Below are 25,354 nucleotides of genomic sequence, written 5' to 3'. Positions count from 1 at the left end.
TATATATAAGTACACTGTAGCTGTCTTCAGATGCACCAGAAGAGGGCATCGGATCTCTTTACAGATGGTTGTGAGCCACCATGTGGTTGCTGGGAATTGAACTCAGGACCTCTGGAAGAGCAGTCAGTGCTCTTAACCACTGAGCCATCTCTCCAGCCCCAAAAACACAGATTCTTAGTGTCACACCAACCTAATACATGAGAATCTCAAAAGGGCAGGCTTATAGATCGTATTCTGTAATTATTTATTAATATTATATATATGCACACACATGTAACAGTTCATCGCATGCATGTAAAGGTCAGAGAACAATTTTGGGGAGTCAGTTCTACTTTGATTATGGGTTCTTGAGACTGTATCCAAGCTGCTATGCTTACATACCAAGCACTGTCACCTCCTGAGCCATCTTGCTAGACTACGGAGCTATACATCTCTTTGTTTTTGTTGCCGTTGTTTTGTTTTTGTTAAGACAGGGTCTTACTGTGTAACCCTGGCTGACTGGAACTTGCTTTCTAGACTAGGCCGGTCTTAAATAAACATGCTCACCTTGATATTAAAGGTGTGAGCTACCAGGCCTTGCTAGGAACTATGTTTCTTAAAAGGACCATAGTGTTCTTGTGTACAGCCATACTGAGAAATAACTACAATTATATTTGACAAAGTACCTATTTAAAAATTTCAAAAACAGGACTGGAGAGATGGCTCAGTGGTGAAGAGCACTGACTGCTCTTCCAAAGGTCCTGAGTTCAAATTCCAGCAAGCACATGGTGGCTCACAACCATCTGTAATGAGATCTGATGCCCTCTTCTGGTGTGTCTGAAGACAGCTACAGTGTACTTATATAGATAAAATAAATAAATCTTCAAAAAAAAATTCCAAAAACATCATCTCATTAAATCCAAATAAAGCTTCCATCTGCTTTATTTTCCACAAATACTACAAATAAAGATCTCAGCTTCTGAGACTTTGTAAAAGTCAAGAGAAAAGCTGGGAGGCTGGAGAGATGACTCAGTAGCTCCAAGTACCGGATGCTCATCCAGAGGACCCAGGTTGAACCACCCGCATCCACACAGCACTCACAGCCATGTCCAACTCCAGTTCTAGGATATCTACTGCCTTCTCTGGTCTATAGGACACTATATACACAAAGACATGGGTGCAGGTAAGATGCCCATATACATAAAACAATGAAAAAAGTTAAAGAAAAGTTGGGAAAGAATCATAGATACCTATTACATACTTAGAATTCAAACAGAGAAACAGTGAGAATCTTTTATAAGCGTAACTCAACACACAAAGATATGCCAAAGGTTTGAATCTGGAAATTGAAGACACCCTAAGCAAAATAGCAAACTATAGCTCCTAAAAGTAATAAATGAGTTAATTTTAAAAAGGTAACAATTAGGCTCAACCCTGAAAAGACCCCATAAACTGTTAGAGAAACAGGAGTGTCAATCAAGTAAGAGAAAGGGAAGTAAGAGAAAGAGAAAGTGAAGACACCTACCATTTCCTACAGCATCAACCAGTCTATTTCTCGTAGGCCTCGCATACAGAATGCTGCTGATTTCCAACTGCTCATTCTCTAAACTCACATCCACACAATGGCATGACAGTTAGAATTCTCCAACTGCTCTGTAGTACACCCTAGCTCAGATTCTCTAAAGTCCACATTAAGCAACTCAATCAAACTCAATGTGTTTCTGTGAAATAAATATAAGAAATTTAAAACTCAACATTTTTATACAAACTCAAAATGCTGAACATTACAAAGACATTATTTCTACTTCTATCCTAAGAATCTGTTCTGGTAATAAAAAAGGTTCGAATAAAATACTAATTAAAAAGAACAAAATAAAACACCACACTCAAAAACCAGGAAAACTAGCATCTGGGTGGGGCAGTTGGCAGAAACAGCAGTTCAATTTGGAGGTTGGCCTCAGATATGGCAAGTTCAAAGACAACCTGAGCTCCATGAGATCTCTGTCTCAAAAACCAAACCAAACTACAAAAAACAAACAAACAAACAAACAAACAAATAAAACAGAGAATGGCTGTGAGGGAAGAAATCAGCATGTTGTTTTAGATTCTGACGGGACACTCAGGCTATTTTCAGTAGCTGCTAGACAGGTAAGCCTCGGCACAACACTGCTCAACGACATTCTTATTTTCGTGGGAGACCCGATTCTGTTTATTCCCACTCATCAACTTACTTGATTGTTTTTGCTTTTCAGTTTTTTCCAGACAGGATTTCTCCATGAAACAGAAGCCTGGCTGTCCTGTACTTGCTCTGTAGACCAGGTTGGCCTCAAAATCCACCTGTCTCTGTCTTCCAAGTGCTGGATCAAAGGCTTGCACCACTACTCTCAGCTGGTTTTTGGGTTTTTGCTGTTGTTCTTGTTTTTGAGACAGGTTCCCACTGTGTAGCCCTGACTGATCTGGAGCTTAAGAGTTTCCTCTGCCTCTGGAAGGCTGGGATTAAGTCAGTGTCAGTGTCTCTGTCTCTAAAATGGGGGGGGGGGGGACCGCCTATGGATGACAAACCTACACTCAACTAAGGAATGCTGAGAGAAGGAGAAATGCCTTCCCCAGGGATGAGCACACCAAAAGGCCCTAAAAAATATACATACAAGCGATATTATACTAGCTGAGCATGTTGCATTCATATATTCAGGAACACATGCATGTACATTAACAGTAAAAGAAAAAGAGACCATAAATTTAATTAAAGAAGAGCAAGGGGGAGGATACATGGGTAGGGTTGGAAGGAGGAAAGGGAATGGAGAAATGATACATAATTTTATTATAATCTCAAAAATTGTGAAAACTCTGCAGCCTTCCAATATAATAGTGACATAGAGAAAAAGAAATCAGAGGGAACAATGAAAACTTTAGGTCAAAAGCAATCCACATATCCAAGCAACTCCAGCAAAACTCCATTAGCATGCTTCACAGCAACAACAAAAAGATGGTATGAAGCACACAGGACCCCCCCTCCCCCAGTATCAAATCAACCCTGGTCAACACACAGCACCAGAGGTACTCATTCCCACACCGACTTCAAGGTCCATTACAGACTAACAGCACTAACAAAAACACAGTACTAGTACAAAACCAGACCAATGGACTGAAAAAGAGGGTCCAGAAACAAGGCAGGCAACCACAACCATTTGACTTCTGACCAAGACACTGAAGTCCACACTAAGGAAAGACAGCATCTTCAGCAAAGGATAAAGAACTAGATTGTCTACCTGTAAAACAAAACTCAGTTTCAAGTGGATACGGGATATCAATGTAATACATGACCAGCACCTGAGGAAACGGAGAGCTCACTTCAAGATATAACCACAGAGAGGGACTTTCTGAGCAGGACTCCAATAACTCAGGAAGTAATAATCAACAAATGGGATCTCATAAAATTAAAAAAGTTCTGTACAGCAAAGAAAACTCAATTAAATGAAGAAGGTGTCTACAGAATAAGAGATCTTTGCCAGCTATCACTCTAACAGAAGATTAGCATCTAGAATATACAAAGAACTATAATAAGGAAATAAACTACCCAATCAAAAAATAGGTCAGTAGGCTGGAAAGACGGCTGAGCAGTGAAGAACACACACTGCTGTTTCAGAGGACCAAGTATACTTCCAAGAACCCATATCAGGTGGTTCAAACTGCGTGTAACTCTAACTCCAGGGATAGCTGAGGTTTCTGGCCTCTACCAACCCCTGTACTCGAATGTGCACACACATACACATAAATTAAACCAGCACCTACACTAGGCAGCATTTATATAAATCAATGCTTATACCAATCAATAGCTTTGGCTTGTTCTGATTAGTTTGTAACTTAATTACCCGTTTATTCTAGTTATCTCCTTCTCAGGTTCATACAAAAGTCTCCTCCAAAATTGGGGTGAACCCCACCCACCAGTCAGCTGCTATTTCCTAGAATTCCTCCCTCCCTTCCCCTTTCTCTCTCTCTCTCCCTCTCCCTCTCTGCCAGAACTCTCACCTATTTCCTGCTTCAGCTCATAGGGAACAGGCTTTTTTATTGACAGGTAATGCTTCCATATAGCTCACAAGAGAACTGTATAGTGGGCAGGACAGTGCTTTGGGGCGGGGGAGAGGAGGGAGAGGAACCAGGATCCTTCTAGGTAGCCCTGGCTGTCCTGGAACTCTCTTTGTAGAAGAGGCTGGCCTCTGACTTAGGTCTATGAGTGTGTGCCTCCCGAGTGCTGGGATAAAGACATGCACCACCAGGTCTAGCTTCACATGGTGCTTATATTTAAATTCAGGCGTACATATAAAAGCTGTCCTGACCTTTACACACACACACCATCACCCGCATGATAAACAAACAACGTTTAAGCTAGCAAAGGTATCCTGCATGGGTGAACAATGACCCATGTCCAGAAGACATGTTATAGAATGAAAATCAAATGCCCAGGAAGGATATATTTTCCTATGAATTATTGGCCAGGGAGACCCTCAAGGCCACCAAAGTAACACAGCTGATTGTTGACGTTTTTGGTTGTTCACCATAACTTCAGTGTTGAATACATAGCACACTTTGCTTCAGAGACAGAAATATCAAGCTAGAAAGAACTGAAAAACGTCCTCCCTGCTGGCTAGCTTTCACAATGCCACAATGTAGACCAAGTGGAGCTGGAGTGGGGTTAAAATCATCAGTGCACTAACTAGCAGTGGTCTCTGCGTGCTACAATACCAACAAGACGTGCCCACGAGTGAAATAATGGTATGACCAATACAGTGGGTAACCAACTCCCCTCCCCACATGTGGGAATCCATGCCTGGTACTGTAAACCTGTCAAACATGTGAAAGTACATGGCTAGGGAAGACAGAAATCCCTAGGTAGAGAACCCCAACTGCTGACTTACAAAATGGACATACTGTTAAACTACCTTCCAAAGACTTCTGTTTATACCCACAGGCTACTGCAGCTCTCAGCCTTGGTCAAAAGCTGCTTTCTGCAGTGTGTAGCAGGCCATGCACACTCATAACTGGTTAGTGTGCTAAGGATGTTCAGCCATAAATGGGACATACACATCAACCTCTTGTGTGAGGCTCACAGAATATCAAAAGGACAGGCATTATGGGACTGGAAATATGACTCCAACGTTAAGAGCACTTGTTGTTTTTGCAGAGTGTTGGGAGCAGAACACAAAAGTACTTATGCCCACAGTTCTCCAAAGAAACCCCGTTTTTACATCCAGAAAACCAGGAACAGGAAATAATTAATAGCCTAATGATCTGCATTATCTGTAGAGCCAGCCCATATCAAGTTCCTACAACTAGGACCAGTGTATAATGACCCTTCATTATCTGTATAACCAGAGGCTCTCCTGAGCTCCCCGAAACACAACTAACAGGGATGGCTAACAGCCCAAATGACCTCCATGTTATCTGTAGGGCTGATACCAGGCCAGTCCCTTCCTGAGGCCCTTACGCTAGTGCAGGCAGCCTATCTATAGACAGGTATCTTCTTGGAAGAAATATATACTGAGTTGTGTTTTGATGTAGTTATGGTTCCTTGCACACTAGAGATTGCATTACACCAGGAAACCTTTCCTAAATAACTGTTTATTACATTTGTTGGGAGTAAACTGCCTAGGGTCATACTCCTTAAGTCTTGATCCAGGTTGAAGTCAACATGAACGAAGTTTTCACCCTCACCTCTTATGGTTCACTCCCCTGCCTGCTATGATCACCTATAAAAGTTATCCCTCAGAAAAGGACTTGCATTTGATTCCCAACACTTACATGATAGTTCAAAACCATCCATAACCTCCTGTTCTAGGGAATCTGAAATCTGACAGTGTCTTCTTTGAGTTCAAAGCTAACTAGGTGTACATATCTAGTTGTAGGCTCGTCAGGTCTACACAGTGAGACCCTGCTTTTAGAGGAAGCTGTCAGTTATTAATCAATTGTATTTGAATGGTACCCATGTGTATAAACTACTACACTCCTTACCAATACAATGATCAGTAATATTAGCTTCTTGAGTGTTAACACCTTAAACTTTTCTTTTTTTTCCCTCTTTTTTTTTTTTTTTTCTTTTTTTTTTTTTTAGTGCTGGGGTTGAACCCAGGGCCTTGGGCTTGTCTAGGCAAGTGCTTTCCCCCTGCGCTAAACCCCCAACCCCCTTTTTTTTTTTTTTTTTTTTTTTTTATTAACTTGCAAATATTTCTTTATATACATTTCAAGTGTTATTCCCTTTCGGTTTCGGGCAAACATCTCCCTCCCCCCCCCCTTCCTTATGGGTGTTCCCTCCCCCCCTCCCCCATTGTCAGGAGATCTTTGACCCTCCCCCGACAGTCTAGTTCACTGGGGTTCAGTCTTAGCAGGACCCAGGGCTTCCCTTCCACTGGTGCTCTTACTAGGATATTCATTGCTACCTATGAGGTCAGAGTCCAGGGTCAGTCCATGTATAGTCTTTAGGTAGTGGCTTAGTCCCTGGACCTTAAACTTTTCTAAGCTTCTACAATTCATAGATCAGGAATCTTTGACAGCAAAATTTCATACCAAAAACCCCATCAGAATTGTAGCTATAGTTCCATAGTAGAGTGCTTGCTGAGAGTTCAATGCCCTATACTGCCAACAAAATTAAACCACACACACACACACACACACACACACACCTCAGTAACACACACAATATAGCCACATGCCCCAAACCAAACACACCATTATTTCCTTTTACACAGAGTCTTATAGCACTTAAATTATAGCGTGTGTGAATGAAATGAAACATAAGTCAAAACATATGAAGACCTTAGTGGTTTCAACCATATAGTTCTTAAAAATGTTCTATCAAAATTTTCCAGGGCTGGCAAGATGGCTCAGCAGTTAAGAGCACTGATTGCTCTTCCAGAGGTCCTGAGTTCAATTCCCAGCAACCACATGGTGGTTGCCACAGCCATCTATAATGGGATCTGATGCCCTCTTCTGGTGTGTCTGAAGAGAGCGACAGTGTGTTCACAAAATAATTAAAAAAAAAAATCCCTGATAAACAGAGCAATCTACCAGCCATAATTATTAATATTAATGATACAGCATCCAAAATTTCACTTTGCTTCCCCAAATTTTAAAATCAAACCGTCCTGGTCTCTTTGAGACTGGGTCTCATGGGTCCAAACTGGCCTCACAATGTGGCTGGCGATGACCCTGAACCTCAGACCCTCCATTTCTACCTCTTAAGAGTTACTGTTGGAATGCCCCACCACACCCAGTTTACAAAGTGGTGGGAATGCAGCTGAGTGATCCAGCATTCCACCAATTAAGCTACAGTCTACCCCTAAACAATCTCCCCCCTAAATCATGGCCAAGTTAAGTGTGTCTTATCAGCCAGGAGTGGTGGTGAGTGTCTTTAATCCCAGCACTTTGGGAGGCAGCGAAGGGGGGAATGAGTTCAAAGCCAGCCTGGCCTACAGAGCAAGTTCTAGAATAGACAGGGATATAGAAAACCTTGACTCAAAAAACCTAATTTTTTTTTTTAAAGTATGTTTAATCTTAGGGCGGAGTGGGAAAGCATGACAAACAAAGCAAAGAAAAACCATTACAATTTAGTTCAAGTTAAGATTATCTTTTTAAGAAAAAAAAAATCCATTCTGCCCCCTTCTTCCAAATTCCTATACCCAAATGGTTCAATTAAAATTGAATGGCACATATAATGACATCACTGGAAGTACATAAGAAATAGAAAATGTTGGGGGAGGGGAATAATGGAAGGAAGAGAAGATTTATCTGTTACAGATAAAGGACAAGTTCAGCTTAGTTCAGTTCCCCACCCTACAGAAGGACCAGATGAATGGATAAACAGAGGTCAGAGAATGTCCCCTCTACTATCTATCTCTCTTTCTTTCATCAGCTCCTTGCCCTCCCTCAAAGTTTGTTCTACTAGGCCAGTAAAAAGAATAGGTTTTTGTTTTATTTTTAACCTTAAACAGGTGGAGAAAAATAAGGAAAAACAGATAGAGGATTCTGCATTGCCTCTCTAATTTTGAGACAGTATATTATGTAGCCCATTCTAGTCTTGGACTTGCTATGCAGTGATCACCAGGAGCTCCTGACCCTCCTACCTCATATCCTCAAAACTGTAGAGACAATCTCTTACGTATCGTGTGGACGCATCATCTGTCAATAAAAAGCTTATGGCCTAATTAGCAAAAGGTAGGAAATAAGAGGTTGGGAATCTGGAGAAGTCTCCATGGGAGATACACCATCCAGACTGTGAGGAGAGGTGATCAGCCATGTGGCACACATAAAATACAATAAACAGGTTATATAAGTTACAAGTTAATCAGGTAACAAGCCCAAGCTATGGCCTAGGCATCTATTCATAAATAAGTAAGTCTCAAAGTCCTTATCTGGGAACAGGGCAGTTAGTAGAAAAGACAGAGTCACACAAAGTAACCACCTGTGTCAGAGGGTGAGACAACACACAGTGAAACTGACTCTTCTTTAGTGTCTCAAGGGACAATCCTCTCAAAATCAAGACTATTACACTTCTCACCACTGGCCAATAATGAGCATGTGGGGTGTGTACATGTACACATGTACATGTGTACAAGTGTGCATGTGGTGTGGTGTGTATGTGTGTGTTTATGAAAATACCTAGGAATATATCTAGGGTTAGGGTAGAGTTGTACAGTCAACCCCATCATAGAGTGCTTGAAAAGCACATACAAGGCAGGACTGTACTCGGTCACTAGCCTCACTACCACCCACCAACGCCTAGAATAAAAAATCTAGAAAAGGATTAAGGATTACTTAGTAGGAGAGTTGATCACAGGAAAAGCTCCAAATGTAGGAAAATCTGGTAATATTCCAGAAGAGAAAAGAAAGATAAACTAAAATTAGTAAGGCTACAGATGCTTCTTTCCCCTCCACAAAAATCATTAACGCTTGCCCCATGTATTCCTGAGAAGGAAGAAAAACAAATACTCCAGTGTTCTTAGACGTGCTTTTCATCTTTTTAATCAACATGCATTTTGTACAACTTCTAAAAATATTAAGCTTTACTTTCCCAAGTGTGTCAATGTGTAATAAAGCAAAACTACTAAAGGTAGACAGACCAGTTAATATACAGACCTAATCCAGGCCTGGTTGGTTACTTTTTCAGATTTAGTTTTTAGCAAAATCCATGTCCTTTGACCGTAAATAATCAATTGAACTGATTGTCTTCATTCCTATCCAACTGCTGCTTTTTTTGCTATCACCAAGTCCCACCTACCAATAGGACTTATGCAAACACGTCTTTTGGAGCCAAGGAAAACTGACAGAAGAAGAAATGATCAGTCACACACAGACTGAAAAACAAGACAGTGAGGGGGTTGGGGATTTAGCTCAGTGGTAGAGCGCTTGCCTAGCAAGCGCAAGGCCCTGGGTTCAGTCCCCAGCTCCGAAAAAAAAGAAAGAAAAACAAACAAACAAACAAACAAACAAACAAACAAGACAGTGAGTAGTAAGACATAAGTTAGCCAGGCCTTATCTATTTATGTGGGTTTATTTTATTGAGGAGTGGTTTGTTAGCTTATCATGACCATGGGGCTTCAATGAGAAACCTTTTGTATAAATATTGTCTAAATGCCAGTGCCACCCTCTGGTGTCACCTCCCTCATCCTAAACCAATAGCAGTCTATTCACTGAGAACTGAAGTAGAGACAGGACTAGACATGACTCTCACTAAGCAAAGAGAAAGAGGGAAGATATCCTACAGATGGGAGTATAAGAGGGAAAACAGAGCCCTTTAAATTCCTGTGTAATACCTAACGTGTATGACACAGTTACAGAGCTAAAAACTGAAATGTATGTGCACCCATGAAGTCAGCCAAGGACTGAAAACAAAGTTCCTTCAGACTGTTAATGTGTCATCTATGGTATGAAGAGATAAGCAGACTGGGATTTTAAAAAGGGCCGGGGGGACATATACCCAAAATATGCCCCAACGTATAACAAAGACACATGCTCTACTATGTTCATAGCAGCCTTATTTATAATAACCAGAAGCTGGAAAGAACCCAGACGCCCTTCAACAGAGGAATGGATACAGAAAATGTGGTACATCTACACAATGGAATATGTGGAGGGGAGGGCTAGGGGGATGTTGGCTGTGAAACCGGGAAGGGGAATAACAATTGAAATGTAAATAAGAAATACTCAAGTTAATAAAGATGGAAAAAAATAAATAAAAATTTTTTAAAAAAGGGCCAGGGGTAGCGCAGGGGGTCATAAGCATTCCTATATGAACTCCCAATGCTGTTCTAGGTACATGTTTTCTTTTATTCCCATTACACCTGTACCAGGATAGTTAGAGCAGGCTGTAACAGCACTATAGGCCACAGCATTGTTTCAAAGACAGGGTCTCCCTACAGAGACCTGCCTGCCTCCCAAGCACTGGATTAAACTATATTCAACAGTATATGGAAGAGAAGTAGGCTGTTTTAGTAGTCTGGATAAAAGGTATGAAAATAATCTATTGAACAAAATTATTTTGTTAAATAATTCATCTGATGTAATCAACAGTGGGCAATGATATTCAAATGATATAAAAAAAAAAGTGCTAAAAAGCCAGCTTCACAAAATGACTGCCCAAGAGTTGTTTCAAAATTCCTATGCTGTTCTAATAGTCTAAAAACAGAAATTACAGGTGACATATATTACCTTTCTAGAGATGGAAGAGACATTCAAACCAAATCTCTGTGCTCTTTCCTTTAGTTTATCCAGGTTAACCTACAAAAATAGGGACACATTAAAAAAAAAACGAAAACAAAACCAAGGCAGACACTATAGTTCAAAACTGAGTTCAAATTTGCCTTCCTGGAATCAAACATACCACGTGCCAAACTCAGTAACCAAGTGACAGAAATCTTTCCCAGTGATAATTAAAAAGCCTCTTCTGAAATAGACGGTGAAGGACTCAGCTCTCTCACCCTACTCATCAAGGGCAGCAAGAGCCTGGAAGAGCTTAAGACCAAAGTAGGCTAAACAGTGCTCAAAAAACACCAGATATAAAAACCATCATCATCCGGGCTGGAGAGGTGGCTCAGTGGTTAAGAGCACTGACTGCTCTTCCAGAGGTCCTGAGTTCAAATCCCAGCAACCACATGGTGGCTCACAACCATCTGTAATGGGATCTGATGTCCTCTTCTGCTGTGTCTGAAGACAGCTACAGTGTACTTATATATAATAAATAAATAAATCTTAAAAAAAATCATCACCACTCTAAGTAAGTCCACTATTCACAGTCCAAACTCATTAATTCACACCAAAGAATCTCTAAAAGTAGACTGGTTTTAGTTTTCTGAGACAGGCTCTTCTTCTATGAAGCCCAAGATAGCCTTCAAATCACTATATATCCCAGCAGAGTCTCAAACTTATAATAATCCTCCCGCCTCAGCTTCCTGAATGCTGGGATTACAAGCACATCACACTAAACTCTGATAAATGATGTATCTTTAAGGAAAGGTAAACTTCTCAACTTTATAAAACAAATGATACTACTTGACACAATTCTTTCCTCTTTTCTTAGAAGCCTTGGTACAATCATTTCTAACATATTAAATAATAATAAAACATTTCAATTTCAGTTACAATTTTGACTGTGGCATGAGTTGAGAGTTGAATCTATTTTATCACAACACTGTTTTGAAAATTCACTGACTAATCACAATGGCCCAGAAAACACTACTCTAATTCTTCATTCTTTTCTCTCAAATATATGTGTATAACACATATACATATATTGTTTTGTTTTGTTTTTTTGTGACCCCTGACCATGTAGCCTTAGCTTGCTTAGAATTCACAGGCTGACCTCAAACTGCATAGAGATTTACCTGCCTCTGTCTCCCAAGTGCTAGGATTAAGAATGAGAAGCTAGGCAGTGGTGGGCACACACTTTTAATCCCAGTACTCAAGGCAAAGGTAGAGAGGCAGAGAGGCAGAAGCAGAAGGAAAAGCAGGCAGATGAGGGAAGCCTGGTCTACAGAGCAAGTTCCTGGATAGCCAGGGCTATACAGAGAAACCCTGTTTTTAAAAAACAAAACAAAATGAAAAAAATTTTTTTTAAAAAAGAATTAGACTAAAAGCTACTAAATAAGGCCTAAAACTTCAGGGTCATAAAACAAAGGGCTAGCCTTTAGCTAACGAAAATCTATTTATCCTTTCAAAGTAATGGCTGGTAGGGAAGATTATCTATAGGAACTTTAGTATGTGGCACTTACTTCCCCACTTCAAACACTTAGAATTCAGGGCAAACTATACTGCAAAGTTACCAAACTCTTGACCTCAAGTCCCCTCTAATCTGACAGAGACTCAATCTTCAAAACTGTAGAGAATTAAGATCTAGCTTTGTGGGGCTGGAGAGATGGCACAGGGCTTAAAAGCATCGGCTGCTCTTCAGAAGACCTGGATTCAATTCCAGCACCCACACAGCAGCTCACAACTGTCTGTAACTCAGAACTCAGGGAACCCAACATGCACCCAACAGACACACATGCAGGCAGAATACACAGTCACATAAAATAAAGGTTAAAAACTATTTTAAAAAAAATCTGGCCTTTTAAAAGATTAAAAAAGATTTCATACCATTGGCTTGGTGTCAGATGATAAACCTAAGGAAATAAAAATTAAGTTACTTAACATTTTTAAAATTTCACAAAGATTAAATCTTCAAATCAAATTAAACATAATACACAGGATAAAAACCCTTTAGACACACATGAGACTCTGTCTCAAAAATTAAATTAACTGATTCAAAAAAGAACAATACGTACAAACAGAATATATAAGTTACTTCCACAGACTTAGACATTGGGCCTGTGAGAAGGCTCAGCAGATAAAGCTCTTGCTCCACATGCCTGGTGCCTGGTGTCCGACCTCTGCTCCAACACTGTGGGCTCTTGCCCCTCTGCAGCCAAAATAAACTCCTCCTGCCTCAAGCTGCCTTCCATCATGTGTTGCATCACATCAACAAAGAAGTAACTAGTACAGCATGTATGCAGTGCAGGATGAGAGCCTGGAACCCCAAATCCTTTATCCACTTCTCTTGCATGCTAGGCAAGCACACTACAAACTAAGGTACAGATCCAGCCACTAGGTCCTTTTTTTCTTCCTCAAGACAGGGTTTCTCTGTGTAGCCCTGGCTGTCCTGGAACTCACTCTGTAGACCAGGCTGCCTTGAGCTCATAGATATCCACCTGCCTCTGCCTCCCAAGTGCTGGGATTAGAGGTGTGCACCACCATCGTCCTGGCTCTTGTTTTAAGATAGTTTTCTACTATATCGCTGAGGCTGGATTTCAAAGGGCAATTCTCTTGCCTTAGTCTCCCAAGTGCAGGAATACCCTGCTATCCTCTACCTTAAAATGTCCTATTATTGGGGTTGGGGATTTAGCTCAGTGGTAGAGCGCTTACCTAACAAGAACAAGGCCCTGGGTTCGGTCCCCAGCTCCAAAAAAAAAAAAAAAAAAAAAGAAAAAAGAAAAAAAAAATGTCCTATTATTTTGTGTGTCCATGTGGAACCCAGAGGAAAACCTCAGGTATGGTTACCCGCATCTGTGTACTCTGTTCTGTTCTACTAAGAGACGGCCTCTCACCAATTATTGAGGATGACCAGCCAGAAGGCTCAGGTACCTGACTGGCCTCTGCCTGCCAACTACTAGGATTATAAGCACGCATTACCTACCATAGCCTGCTTTTTTGTTTTCTCAATGTGAGTTCTTTTCAAGTACTTTACCCACGGAGCCATCTTCTCAGCTCTTAAAATACCATTAACATTCTACATCGTCCACTATACTACAGTTACACTTAACTAAATCATACTGCATTGGATACATGGTTTTTCCAATTTATTGATCAGTATATATGATGCTAACATAAGCTTCATGGCTAAGTCTTTAAGTGTATCAGAGGTTACTTCTTGGTAACTTCTTAAAAATAAAATTGTGAAGTTAAATATAGTCTCCTTCACTTTAACACTAGGTTTGCTCAGAGCACTAAAAAAGTACACAATAATTTTATGCTAGTAAGACACAAAAATAAGTGAACAAGTAGTAAAAATTTCTCAGAAGTCCTAGAAAAGAAAAACAAATGGTGAGGCCTGCTCTCTCCTAACTTCAGAACACTCTCTTCATTACTCATGGGGTCTTAAGGGTACAAATGCTACAGCCTCCTTAAGGGCTTCCAGAGCTAACAAAGCAACCTTAACTTGCAGGAATGAAATCTATAGTCAGAAAAAAGACAAAGTAAACTTTCTCAGAAGAGCCTCTGTATTCTCACCTTTTGTTGGAACTGAAGAAATTCCAAACCTGTAAGAAGAAAAAACAAGCTAAATCTTAGGAGCTGTTCACACCCCTAGTTGTCTGTGTCCGTGTCAAGGGTGCATCACACTTCTTTCCTGTGATCTCAAACTTTGCAATCATTAGCTAATTCTAACAACCCCATGAAAGAGTTTACTCTCCTTCTCACCAGCAGTCCAGGAGTCCACTAAAGGAAATCCTCAGACTCAGGAGCAGCTGTCAGTTCCTGACTGTTACCTACCATAAAAACCCTGACCAATGACAACAAAACCCAGTGTCTAGCTACTACATCCAAATCAGCAGAAATGAAATGTTCTGAGTATGGACCAGACTGTTCATTAAGTTCAATGGAAACACTTCTACTTAAAACAACAATTATAACTAGAAACAAGACTCTAACCCCTACACTGTTATACCCTCTCCCTCCACCTTGGATCCAAACAGGGAGAAGCACTCACCTCGCTGCCCGAGCAGCCTTCTTACTCTCCAAGCTTACAGGCACATTGAAACGTTCAGCCCTCTTCTGCATTCTCTAAGTGGTAATAAATGAAGAATGAAGAGAAAACTGTAATTTGTTTTTAAAAAAGTTGGTTAGGGTCATTTCTTAAAGTCTAACTGAAAACACTGACAATCTCAGACCACATCAGGTAGTATCCATTCTAAAGCTTAACACAGCAATTGTTTCCAAAACACACACACACACACACACACACACACACACACACACACACACACACACACACACCACACATTTATTGCATTCACATTCTCAAAAACAAAAAGAAATAAAATAAAATCCATAATCTATACAAACCCCAAAATACAGTTATATTTTGTTTGAAAAAAGATAACGGGGTGGGGGGGTAGGGAGGGGGGTGGAAGGAGAGAGGGAGAAAGGGAGAGTAGGGAGGGAGAGGGGAAGGAAAGGGAGAGGTGGAGGGGAGGGGGAGAGAGGGGGAAGAGAGGAGAGGAAAGGAGAGGAGAGGAGAGTAGAGGGGGAGGGGAGGAGAGGAGAGCAGAGGAGAGGAGAGGAGAGGGGAGAAGAGAATGCACACACAGAGATCAAAAAAGCATATTGGTTCCAGTACAGATAATCTAACAGTTAAAAACACAACCATCACCACCAACAACAACAAAAAATACTTCTTCTCTGAATTCTAAAAGAAGTGAATAAATCTCAACTATAAGCCAGGAATGGAGGCACACTCCCAGCACTCAAGAGGCAGAGGCTGGTGGATTTCTGAGTTTGAGGCCAGCCTGGTCTACATACTAAGTTCTAGGAGAGCCTGGGCTACAGAGAGAGACCCTGTCTCAAAACAACAGCAACAACAAAACCCTCTATTGTGAAAATACAAAAAACTAAACACAAGATCTCAAATGAAATGTTTCAAACATCTTAAGATAAGAATCCAAAGACATTGCACTCAACAGCTACCAACTAACAAATTAGAGGGACATCTACCATTGCACTTCCAGAGTGCACACGATCCTCTCAAACCCTACTCCTACACCTATAAACTTAGTAAGACTACAGTGCTACATGTAACAGATGACAACTCTCCTGAGTTGATGGAGAAAGAAACCTCAATCGTTACTATTCCCCCAACTCCCCTAGTAATCTTGTCTATGAATAAATTATTTGCATGGATCAAGCTCAAGCTTTAGCCACAGGGACCTTTACCTACAGTGCCAACTTAACAGCCCTAAACCAAAAAAATTAAATAGTGATGAAGACAGAAGAAAAGGTTAAAAACAGAAACAACCAGGCATGGTGACACATACCTAGAATCCTAACACCCGGGAGACTGAAGTAGAAAGATTTTGTTTCAAGCCAGCCTAAGTTACATAGTAAGATGCTATTCTAAAGAAGAAAAAATAAAAATAAAAACGGGGACTCGGTGGTTGAAAGTGCAGACTGTGCAAGTGTGATAACCTGAGCTAGAAGGTCCCAGACCCATGTAGAAGCCAAATGTGCTAGTGCACATCTACAGGCCAAGCGTTCCTGTTACAAGATGAGAGGTGGTTACCTGCTGGAAGCGCAGGGGCCAGACAGCCTGAAGCAGACATGATAGCAGCACAAACAAGGACCCAACTAAGTCCAGCAAGATGGTTCAGTGAGTAATGTTCAATGCCAGGCCGGACAACCTAAGTTTATCTCTGGAACCCACAGGACATGCTAGAAGAGAACCAATTCCCCCAAGTTGTCCTCTGACTTACACAAGTGCGCGCTTGCGCTCGTGCGGTCTCCCCCCTCCCCTCCTCTCTCCCTCTCCCCCTCCCCCACACCAATAGATAAAATGTAATTTAAAAAAATGTTTTTAAGGGAGCAACCTCTACCTCAAAAGAGCAGGGCAAGAATCCACTATGAAAAACTGTCCTCTGTCCATCCGTCTACCATGGTATTTATGCATCCACATTCCTACCTCAATAAAAATTATAAAAAGAATACTTACCTCAGTTTGAGGTATTCCAGATGTAATTTTTACCACCTTCTTTTCTGATGCCCTAAAAAGACAGATTTTTAAAGGTCAGAAAACCGCTATCGTAATCCAAAACATTAGAAATGTGCAAGAATTCACCTGAGTTATGTCCTCTGCCCCACATGTGTCTACCACCCCTTATTCCAAAGAAACAGGAAGTCCATAAGAACTCTGGTTCCATGAACTGTCATCAACTGAGAAGAAAAATTAAAATAAAACTGTTTTAACTAAGGTTTGAGACACAATCAGCAAAGAAGTCAGGCTAAACACACTGGGCTGAAGGGACACACACGGTAAGTCATTTCATTTGCTTTTAGGCACTTCACAATTACTTTTGAACTAAGAACTATATATCTAACCTTCTATTAAATAGTTCTCAATTTTCATCACAATATTTAACTAGTGCTGCATCAGTCCTGTTTTCCTTCCTTTCTAAGTCCCTATTGCTCCCGTGGGATTTTAGCTCTAGCTGAAACCGCCCAAGCAGAACAAATAAAAATGCCACAGGAAGTGGGAAGAAGAAAGGCTAAGGAGGTGGGGGCTGAATTAGGAAAACATGGTAAGTTACTGGTCAAAAGGCTTAAGAGAAAACAAAAGAGGGGGACCCCAGGGGCAGGAGACGAAGTTCGGAAGTCCCCAGGATAAATGGAAGGGCATTAACTCTCCAACAAACAACTCCCATAAAACTGTGGGTCATAACCAGTCTCATTAAGGTCCCTTATTTAGAGACATGGGCAGCTTTTGTTCCAATATCCCAAACACTTTTCCCATTTGATGCCCTGAAAGGTAGTAATGGTTTAATGACATTTTCAGAGGAAGCAATTCTGGAACACAACCTGACTCTCTCCTCCATCTTTTCGTTGTAAGTCCTTAGACTAACAGGCAAGCACGAATGCCCCCTGCTGTCCATAATGAAGTCCTACAATATGTCTTGGCTCAGGGGGAAAAAATCCTTAAAACTAGAAATAGGAGTGTATTTACACATAACTTCAGGCCTAAAATGATGTAAAGAGATTTCCTTTTGTATATACAAGAGATTCAAATCAGCCCTGGAATGTTCCGACTGTTTGCTAACCCTCCCTTGTTTTCTGTTGCTGTAGTCTGATGAACCATGACCTCTCTCACTCAGCCAAAGCTATCTTCAAACTCCTCACCCTCTTGCCTATCTCTCTCTATCTAGTGCTGAGATTACAGGCATGCACTACTACACACTCCCCTACCTCTCCTACCTTTTTAATGCAGGGTGTCACCTTGTAACCCTGGCTGGCCTGTAATTTCTAGTATAGACCAGGATGGCCTTGAACTCTGCCTACCTCTGCTTCCTAAGTGTTGGGATTAAAAGTATGGGAACAGTCAGACATGGTAACACACACACACCTTTAGGTCCTGTATTTGAGACAGAGACAAGAGGATATCTGTGAGTTCAAGGCTATACCAAATTCCAGGAGAGCCAGGGCTACAGAGACCCTGCCTCAAAAAACAAATACCAGTACTTAGGAGGCAGAGGCAAGGCCAGCCACAGCTATCTCACAGAGAATCCTTGACAAAACAAAACAAAACAAAACAGGCCTGATCCACCAGGCCCAGTAGAACTGTTTTTTTAATGAAAGTAGACTTCAAGTAAAACATAAACTGGGGTTGGGGATTTAGCTCAGTGGTAGAGCACTTGCCTAGCAAGTGCAAGGCCCTGAGTTCAGTCCTCAGCTCTGAAAAAAAAAAAAAGTAAATAAATAAACTGTGACTTCTTTTTTCTAAGACAGGGGCAAAAGCTAAGTATGGTGGCACATGCCTTTTAAATCCTAATCCTTGTGGCACAGGGGAAGCTCGAGCCAGTCTTTTCTGTGATGTCCATGTTTTCACTTGGCTGAGAATGCCGCTGGTGTCTGATGCTTCTGCCCCCACTTCGCGAGTGCTGGACTGTGAACACGCAGCACTACATGTAGTCTCACTCAGGACTTAACCCAAACTCTGTACACACCAGGCACTCTACCAACTAAATCACAACCTCGCCCGCCATGTCACGGTTTGAAAAGCAACCATTGCAGTAAACCTCAGAGTAAAAAGGGAACCAGAGAGGGAACTCTTCATATCATATACCAATTAATTCCCTTAGACATGTTAAACCCAAGCAATACATATGAGTCACATCCTCATAGGATTCATGGGAAATCTCCACTCTTCATTGACTAGTTTCTCTCCTATCCAGTCACATACAAAAATATTTCCTTAAATAGAGACTCAAAATCTTTCCATATAGTTTCACCTAAAACCATAACTACTTCTCTGCAAAGCAAAATTACAATAGCATCCAATTTTTAATGTCCTTCTTTCAAAATCCATTAATAGGATTAAAGCTATCTGAAGAGATTTACACTTTACATATTCTAATATGATCCATTTTCAAAAAAACTATTTTTAACCCAAACAAGTTAATTATCACTACATTCATTTGCTGATTTTGTAAAAACAATTTCACTAAATCATCTTCTCTAGGTACTATATATAAGTCTATATTGCAGGCTGAAGAGTATAGACTGTATACTTAGTATACATGAGGCCCTCAGTTTAATCTTAGGATAAAAGTGGAGGAGGAAAAAATTAAAACAAACAAACAAAAAAAAACGCTCCAGAAAGTAGCTGTGGTTTGACTAGTAACAGCCCTACAGGTCCTACAAGGGCTCCAAGGGGCAGTACCTGACAGTTAGGAGGTGTGGCCTTGTTGAAAGTCCCCCATAGGCTCATGTTTGGTCATAAGGGAGTGGCATTATTAGGAGGTATGCCTTGTTGGAGGAAAAGAGGACTTTGAGGTTCCAAATCCTCAATCCAGGTGTATCAGTCAGGGTTCTCTAGAGATACAGAACGTATGGAATGTCTATATTGAGGGAGTTTATTGTGATGACTTACAGTCTACAGTCCACCTAACCCAACAATGGTCAGCTGTGAATGGAAGTTCAAGAATCGTGCAGTTGCTCAGTCCCACAAGGCTGGTTGTTTAAGCTACTCTCCTGTAGAAGGAGGTTCCAACAAATGTGCCACAAGTAACTGCAAGCAGTGGAAGTGAGTCTTCCTTCTTCCAATGTCCTTATGTAAGTCTCCAGCAGAAGGTGTGGCCCAGATCAAAGGTGTGAACCACCGCGCCTGGATCTGGAACTTGTGTCTCAGGCTGACCTTGAACTCAGATCTCCTTGCCTCAGTCTCCTGGGATTAAAGTCACGTACTACCATGCCTGGACCTAAACTTTTCATGGCCACTATGCCTCAAGATCTCCATGCCAAAATTCAGGTCAGAAACTTTTGTCTTCCAGCCTTAAGATCTGTGTGTGCCCTCCAATTCTAGATTGTGGTTCATTTCAGATAGAGTCAAGTCAACCAGGAAGAACCACTACACCAGGCCCTGTCTCCGTCTCCCCAACCCCTAACAGGAGTGAGAACCATAGACTTTAGGCAAGTTCTTCACATAACTTCCTTTGTGTCTACAGGAACTGCTGGGCCTGATAGTGTGTACACATCCATTTGATAATAGATTGCTGCTGAGCATGTCCTAATTTGACTTCATGGGTCCAGTAACGCCCAGCTCATTTTATCATGTGGTGGCCCATCCTCAAACCTTCAGTTTCCACTAAGGCCCAACAGCAGGTTAAGTGCTGGTTTTCAAAAGGAGAATAGTTGTCTGAAGATGGTAGAGCCTTGCTTCAAAATCCCAAAGGTCTCTTCTGTGATTCACCTAAAGGGGCCTGTCAAAGGCTCCAAACAGCACCCCTATTTGCCATTGGGTCTGCTGGAGCATCTGGTCTAAGAGGTGCAGCAGCCTGGACCCGTCATAGAGCCTTCTCCTGTTCCAGGCCCCACACAAAGCTAGCAGCTTTCCCACATCACTTGGTATATGAGCTGGAGGAACATATCTAAGGAGCAATGTGCTATCTCCAGAATCCAAACAGGCCCACTAAACACTGTGCTTCTTTCACACGGAATATCTCTGCATGCCTCACACCACTGCACTCCTAAGAATTTCACTGAGGTAGAAGGTACTTGAATTCTGGTTGGATTTCCCATCCTCTGATACACAGATGTGTTATCGCTGAGTTCAAAGTAGTAGCTACCCCCTGCTCTTTTGGTATGCTAAGCATACCGTTGTCATTGTAGTACGCCAGTGTGATATTTTGTAGATGAGCAGACGATCAAGATCCCTTCTTACTAAGTAATGACACAGGGCAGGACAGTTAATATATCCTTGAGGCAAAACTGTAACAGTATACTGCTGGCCTTGCAAACTGAAAGCAAATTGCTTCTGGTGGTCCTTATAGACAGGCACTGAGGAAAAGGCATTTGGTAAATCAATAGCTGTATACCACAAACCAGAAAATGTTAATTTGCTTAAGTAAGAACACTACATCAGGTCCAGCAGCTGCAATCAGTTACTACCTGAGTTAGTTTTCAATAGTCAACTGTCATTCTCCACGACCCATCTGTCTTCTGCAATGACCAGATAGGAGAGTTAAAGGGAGATGTGATGGAAACCATCATGCCTGCATCTTTCAAGTCCTTGATGGTGGCACTAACTTCTGCAGTTCCTCGAGGGATGCAATACTGAGCCTGATTCACTATTCTCCCTGGCAGAGGCAACTCTAAAGGCTTTCCACCATAATAGCCCTCACCCCACAGGTTAGGGAGTCAATGCGAGAGTTCTTCCAACTTGTAAATAACCACTGCATAACTACTCAACTACTGTGACTGAACTACTGTGAGTCAGACATCAGCCCAAACTCCACCTGGCCTCCATAAGCCCCTACTTTTAACTGGAGGGCCACAACATTTCTTGGGATCTCCCAGAATCAGCATCAATTCTGAACCAGTAACCAAAAGACCCCCGAAAGCCTGTTTCCTTTCCCCCAGGGTACAGTTACTCTTGTACTTGTGAAAGGTCATAGGTCCCTCTGGGGAAGAATTGGAGAAAGGCTAACAGCAAAACTTGTAGGTGTCTTATGAAGGTCCTTCTCCTCAGGGGAACCTGGCCACCCCTGCATTCAAGTGGTTCTAGGTCTACAACCTGGCTCATGTCTGGAAACTGACTCACTTGGCTGAGACTGTGTGATGGCTTGTGTTAGGTTGGCATATAAGTGTAGTCTTGTTGGGACAGGTGTGCCACTGTGGGTGTGGCTTTAATACCGTAGTCCTGGCTGCCTGGAGTCAGCATTCTGCTTGCAGACTTCAGATGCAGATGTAGGGCTCTCAGCCCCTCCTGCCTGCACGCTGCCATGCTTTCCACCACGAGATCATTGGCTGAACCTCTGGACTGTGAGCCAGTCCCGACTTTCGCCTTCATGAGAGTTGCCTTGGTCATGGTGCCTCTTCACAGCAGTAAAACCCTAAGACAGACTGCCTCTGCCACAATCCAATGTAACCCTTCTTTTATTCACTTGAGAACTTTTGTGTTTGTACACATCGAACAGAAATGCAGTAGGCTTCTTATCTGTTTCATGCCTGGAAACACCGTGCCTGGTTAGTCAGTAGCAAACATCCATCTGAATCGTGCATTACAATCTCACCTCGCCTGCTCTGACCATCACAGGTTAAGTAACTATCAACACTGTTTGGCCTACACTACCCATTATGGTAACTAGGAGGAAGGGTTTACAGGGCTGGGCATGGGGAACATGCCTTTAGTCCCAGTGCTCTGGAGGCAGAGGCTAGTATTAAAAAAGTTTATAGAAGGGGTTGGGGATTTAGCTCAGTGGTAGAGCGCTTGCCTAGGAAGCGCAAGGCCCTGGGTTCGGTCCCAGCTCCGAAAAAAAGAAAAAGGGGAAAAAAAAAAAAAGTTTATAGAAATTTACAATGTACAGGGACTCATAGATTCTAACTGAATATTATTAGAGTGGCTCACAAAAGAACAAAGGCTAGGAGAACTGAATGGTGCCTATATTGAAGTTAACTTGGTTCTAATTACCTAACACATAATTTGGAAGAAAATTTATTTTCCTCACTGAAAACATACTTTTTTAAAAAATTAATTTATTTATTATATATAAATACACTGTGGCTGTCTTCAGACACACCAGAAGAGGGCATCAGATCTCATTACAGATGGTTGCGAGCTACAATGTGGTTGCTGGGAATTGAACTCAGGACCTCTGGAAGAGCAGCCAGTGCTCTTAACTGCTGAGACCTTTCTAAAAACACCTGACCTTATCAGAAATGAAAAGGTCAGTGGGAATGTGTAACGAGCAAAAGGGATGAAACTTGAAACCACAGTGATTAAGCACTATCTGGGATACTAAGGATTCCCATGGTAAATGCTTGCCATAGGAACCTGGAGAGCTGAGTTCAAGCCCCAATCTTACTGTGGAAGACAGGTGTGCAGCAGGTGCCTAAGACCTCAGCATAAGAAGGTAGAGACAGGATGACCCCTGGGGCTCGATGGCCAGTTATTCTACTCAATGTGAACTCTATGGCAGTCAGAGACCTTGTCTCAAAAAGTTGGTGGATTGAGGGCACACTTTTAATCCCACCACTTGGGAATTAGAGGCAAAGGATCAGAGTTTGAAGCCAGCCTGGTCTACAGAGCAAGTTCCAGTAAAGCCAAAGCAACATAGTCAGACCCTGACTTGGGGGACAAAAGGGAAGATGGGACATGGGACACAACACAAAGAAGCAAACAAAAAAACTAAGATGGAGAATGAATAAGAAAGCCACCTTACATCACTTTCCACATACATGCACATTAGCACACTAAAAATTAGATCTGCTCTTATTCAGATTATTAAAAAGGGCTGGGTGTAGTGGCACATGCCTTTAGTCCCAACCCTTGGGAGGAAGAGGCAGGTTAATCTTGGTGAGTTTGAAGCCAGCCTGGTATACAAAGCAAATTCCAGGACAGCTAGAGCTACACAGAGAAATCCTGTCTCTCGGGGTAAAAAAAAAAAAAAACAAAAACAAAAAAACCCACAGATTATTAAAAAAAATTATTATTAAAAGTTATAATTACATATCAACAACTTTTTCAGGAGGTTCTTCCTCTTTAACAGGCAGTTCTACAGGCTTTGGTTCTTCTTCCTAAAACCAAATGAAACAACATGGTTAGCATGAATCAAGAATATCCATTAAGAGCCAGGTGGTGATGGCTTTAATCCCAGCACTCATGAGGCAAAGACAGGTAGATCTCAGCCTGAGGCCAGCCCAGCCTGGTATAAAAAGCAAGTCCCAGGACAGCCAGACCTACACAGAGAAACTCTGTCTCAAAAAACCAAAAGAGAAAAGAAATAACCATGAGGGGCTCTGGAGAGATGGCTCAGGAGTGCATACTGTTGTGATTCCCAGCACCCACTTCAGGCAGCTCATAACTGCCTCTGACTCCAGCTCCAGGAGATCTGACACCTCTGGCCTCCATAGGCACCACATCCACATCCACATCCACATGACCTACCCACACGCAGACACATAATCAAAATAAAATAAAAATTTCCCAAAAATCCATTAAGGCCTCAAGATGGCTGAAGTCACAAGACCCTAGGTTCAATTCTTGGAACCAAGGTAAAAGCTAGACCCAGCGATGCCGATCTGCAATCCAGCTCGTCCACAGCGAGATGCGTGGCTGAGACTGCAGCTCGGCAGTGACAGTGAAAACAAACCCTGCCTTAAACACGGTGGGAACAGAACTAACTCCCGAAAACTTGGCCTCAACTCTACATGTTTGAGCCCAGTATTTCATACACTTAAACATGCAATTTTTCCATTAAAAACAACAACAAAAATATCCATTTTAAAGAAAGATAAACTGGACAGGGCAGCACTCAGGAGGTGGGAACAGAAAGACCAGAAATTCAGATTATCCTCAGCTATATATTGCATCTGAGGCTAGCCTGGGCTATAAGACCCTAGCTCAAAAACGTGAATTAAATTCTACTAGGAAAATAAAGGAATAGCCATCAAGAGACAACATAAGAACTCTAAAACGAATTAAGTCTTTCATTCTTCTCAGGCATCTAAAAACCACCAACAGTAAGCAGTGACACGTTAGGCCAGGGACTAACTTCTCCAACTCACCTCAGTTTCATCTCCCAGTACATCTTCTTCATTTGCTTCTTCTTCAGCTAAAGAACATTAAAATATTCAGGTGAAGCCTTGATCACTTGGTCACAGTGGTACAAGTACAATCTCTTTGCTTTACAACTCAATAATGAGGGCAGAACCAATTCTTATAATACACATTTAGAGAAAATTCTTATAAACCACATTTAGAGAAAATAAAACCAGATCTCTGATATCAGCATAAAATTGAATTCCACCTGAACTGAAAAACTAAATGCAATTAGGTTACAATTAAGTCACAGTATAAAATTAATTTAACAACTAATTAGAACTGGGTACGATGGTGCATGCCCTGTAATCCCAGCATTTGGGAGACAGAGGCAAAACAACAGAAAATTCAAAGCCATTCTCAGTTAGAGGCAACCTTGGATTACATAAGTAACAACAACAAAAGAAGGTGCATGCATAGGTTTGCTGGTGAACCCTTGTAATCCCAGACCTGGGGAGCCAAGCATGGCTAGATCCCAGTGACTGACAG

General features: G+C 41.6%; 1 protein-coding gene across 2 annotated transcripts in view; it reads right to left on the bottom strand.

The window, feature by feature from the left end:
• The window catches only part of Sarnp (SAP domain containing ribonucleoprotein), a 60,485-nt gene that overhangs the window by 20,486 nt on the left and 14,645 nt on the right, over window positions 1-25,354 (bottom strand). Inside the window, exons 3-9 of one of the 2 annotated variants that reach the window (XM_032909274.1) lie at window positions 24,832-24,878; window positions 23,774-23,841; window positions 16,766-16,817; window positions 14,771-14,844; window positions 14,293-14,321; window positions 12,604-12,629; window positions 10,681-10,749 (exon numbers count right to left, since the gene is read on the bottom strand). In XM_032909274.1, the coding sequence (XP_032765165.1) occupies window positions 10,681-10,749; window positions 12,604-12,629; window positions 14,293-14,321; window positions 14,771-14,844; window positions 16,766-16,817; window positions 23,774-23,841; window positions 24,832-24,878 (365 nt within the window). The remainder of the gene's footprint in view (window positions 1-10,680; window positions 10,750-12,603; window positions 12,630-14,292; window positions 14,322-14,770; window positions 14,845-16,765; window positions 16,818-23,773; window positions 23,842-24,831; window positions 24,879-25,354) is intronic. The other variant, XM_032909281.1, reaches the window with a different exon arrangement.

This window comes from Rattus rattus, chromosome 1 (assembly GCF_011064425.1).
Source record: "Rattus rattus isolate New Zealand chromosome 1, Rrattus_CSIRO_v1, whole genome shotgun sequence".
Lineage (NCBI taxonomy): Eukaryota > Metazoa > Chordata > Mammalia > Rodentia > Muridae > Rattus > Rattus rattus.
The sequence above is the reverse complement of the archived record's forward strand: the minus strand, read 5'-3'. Positions and strand labels throughout refer to the sequence as shown.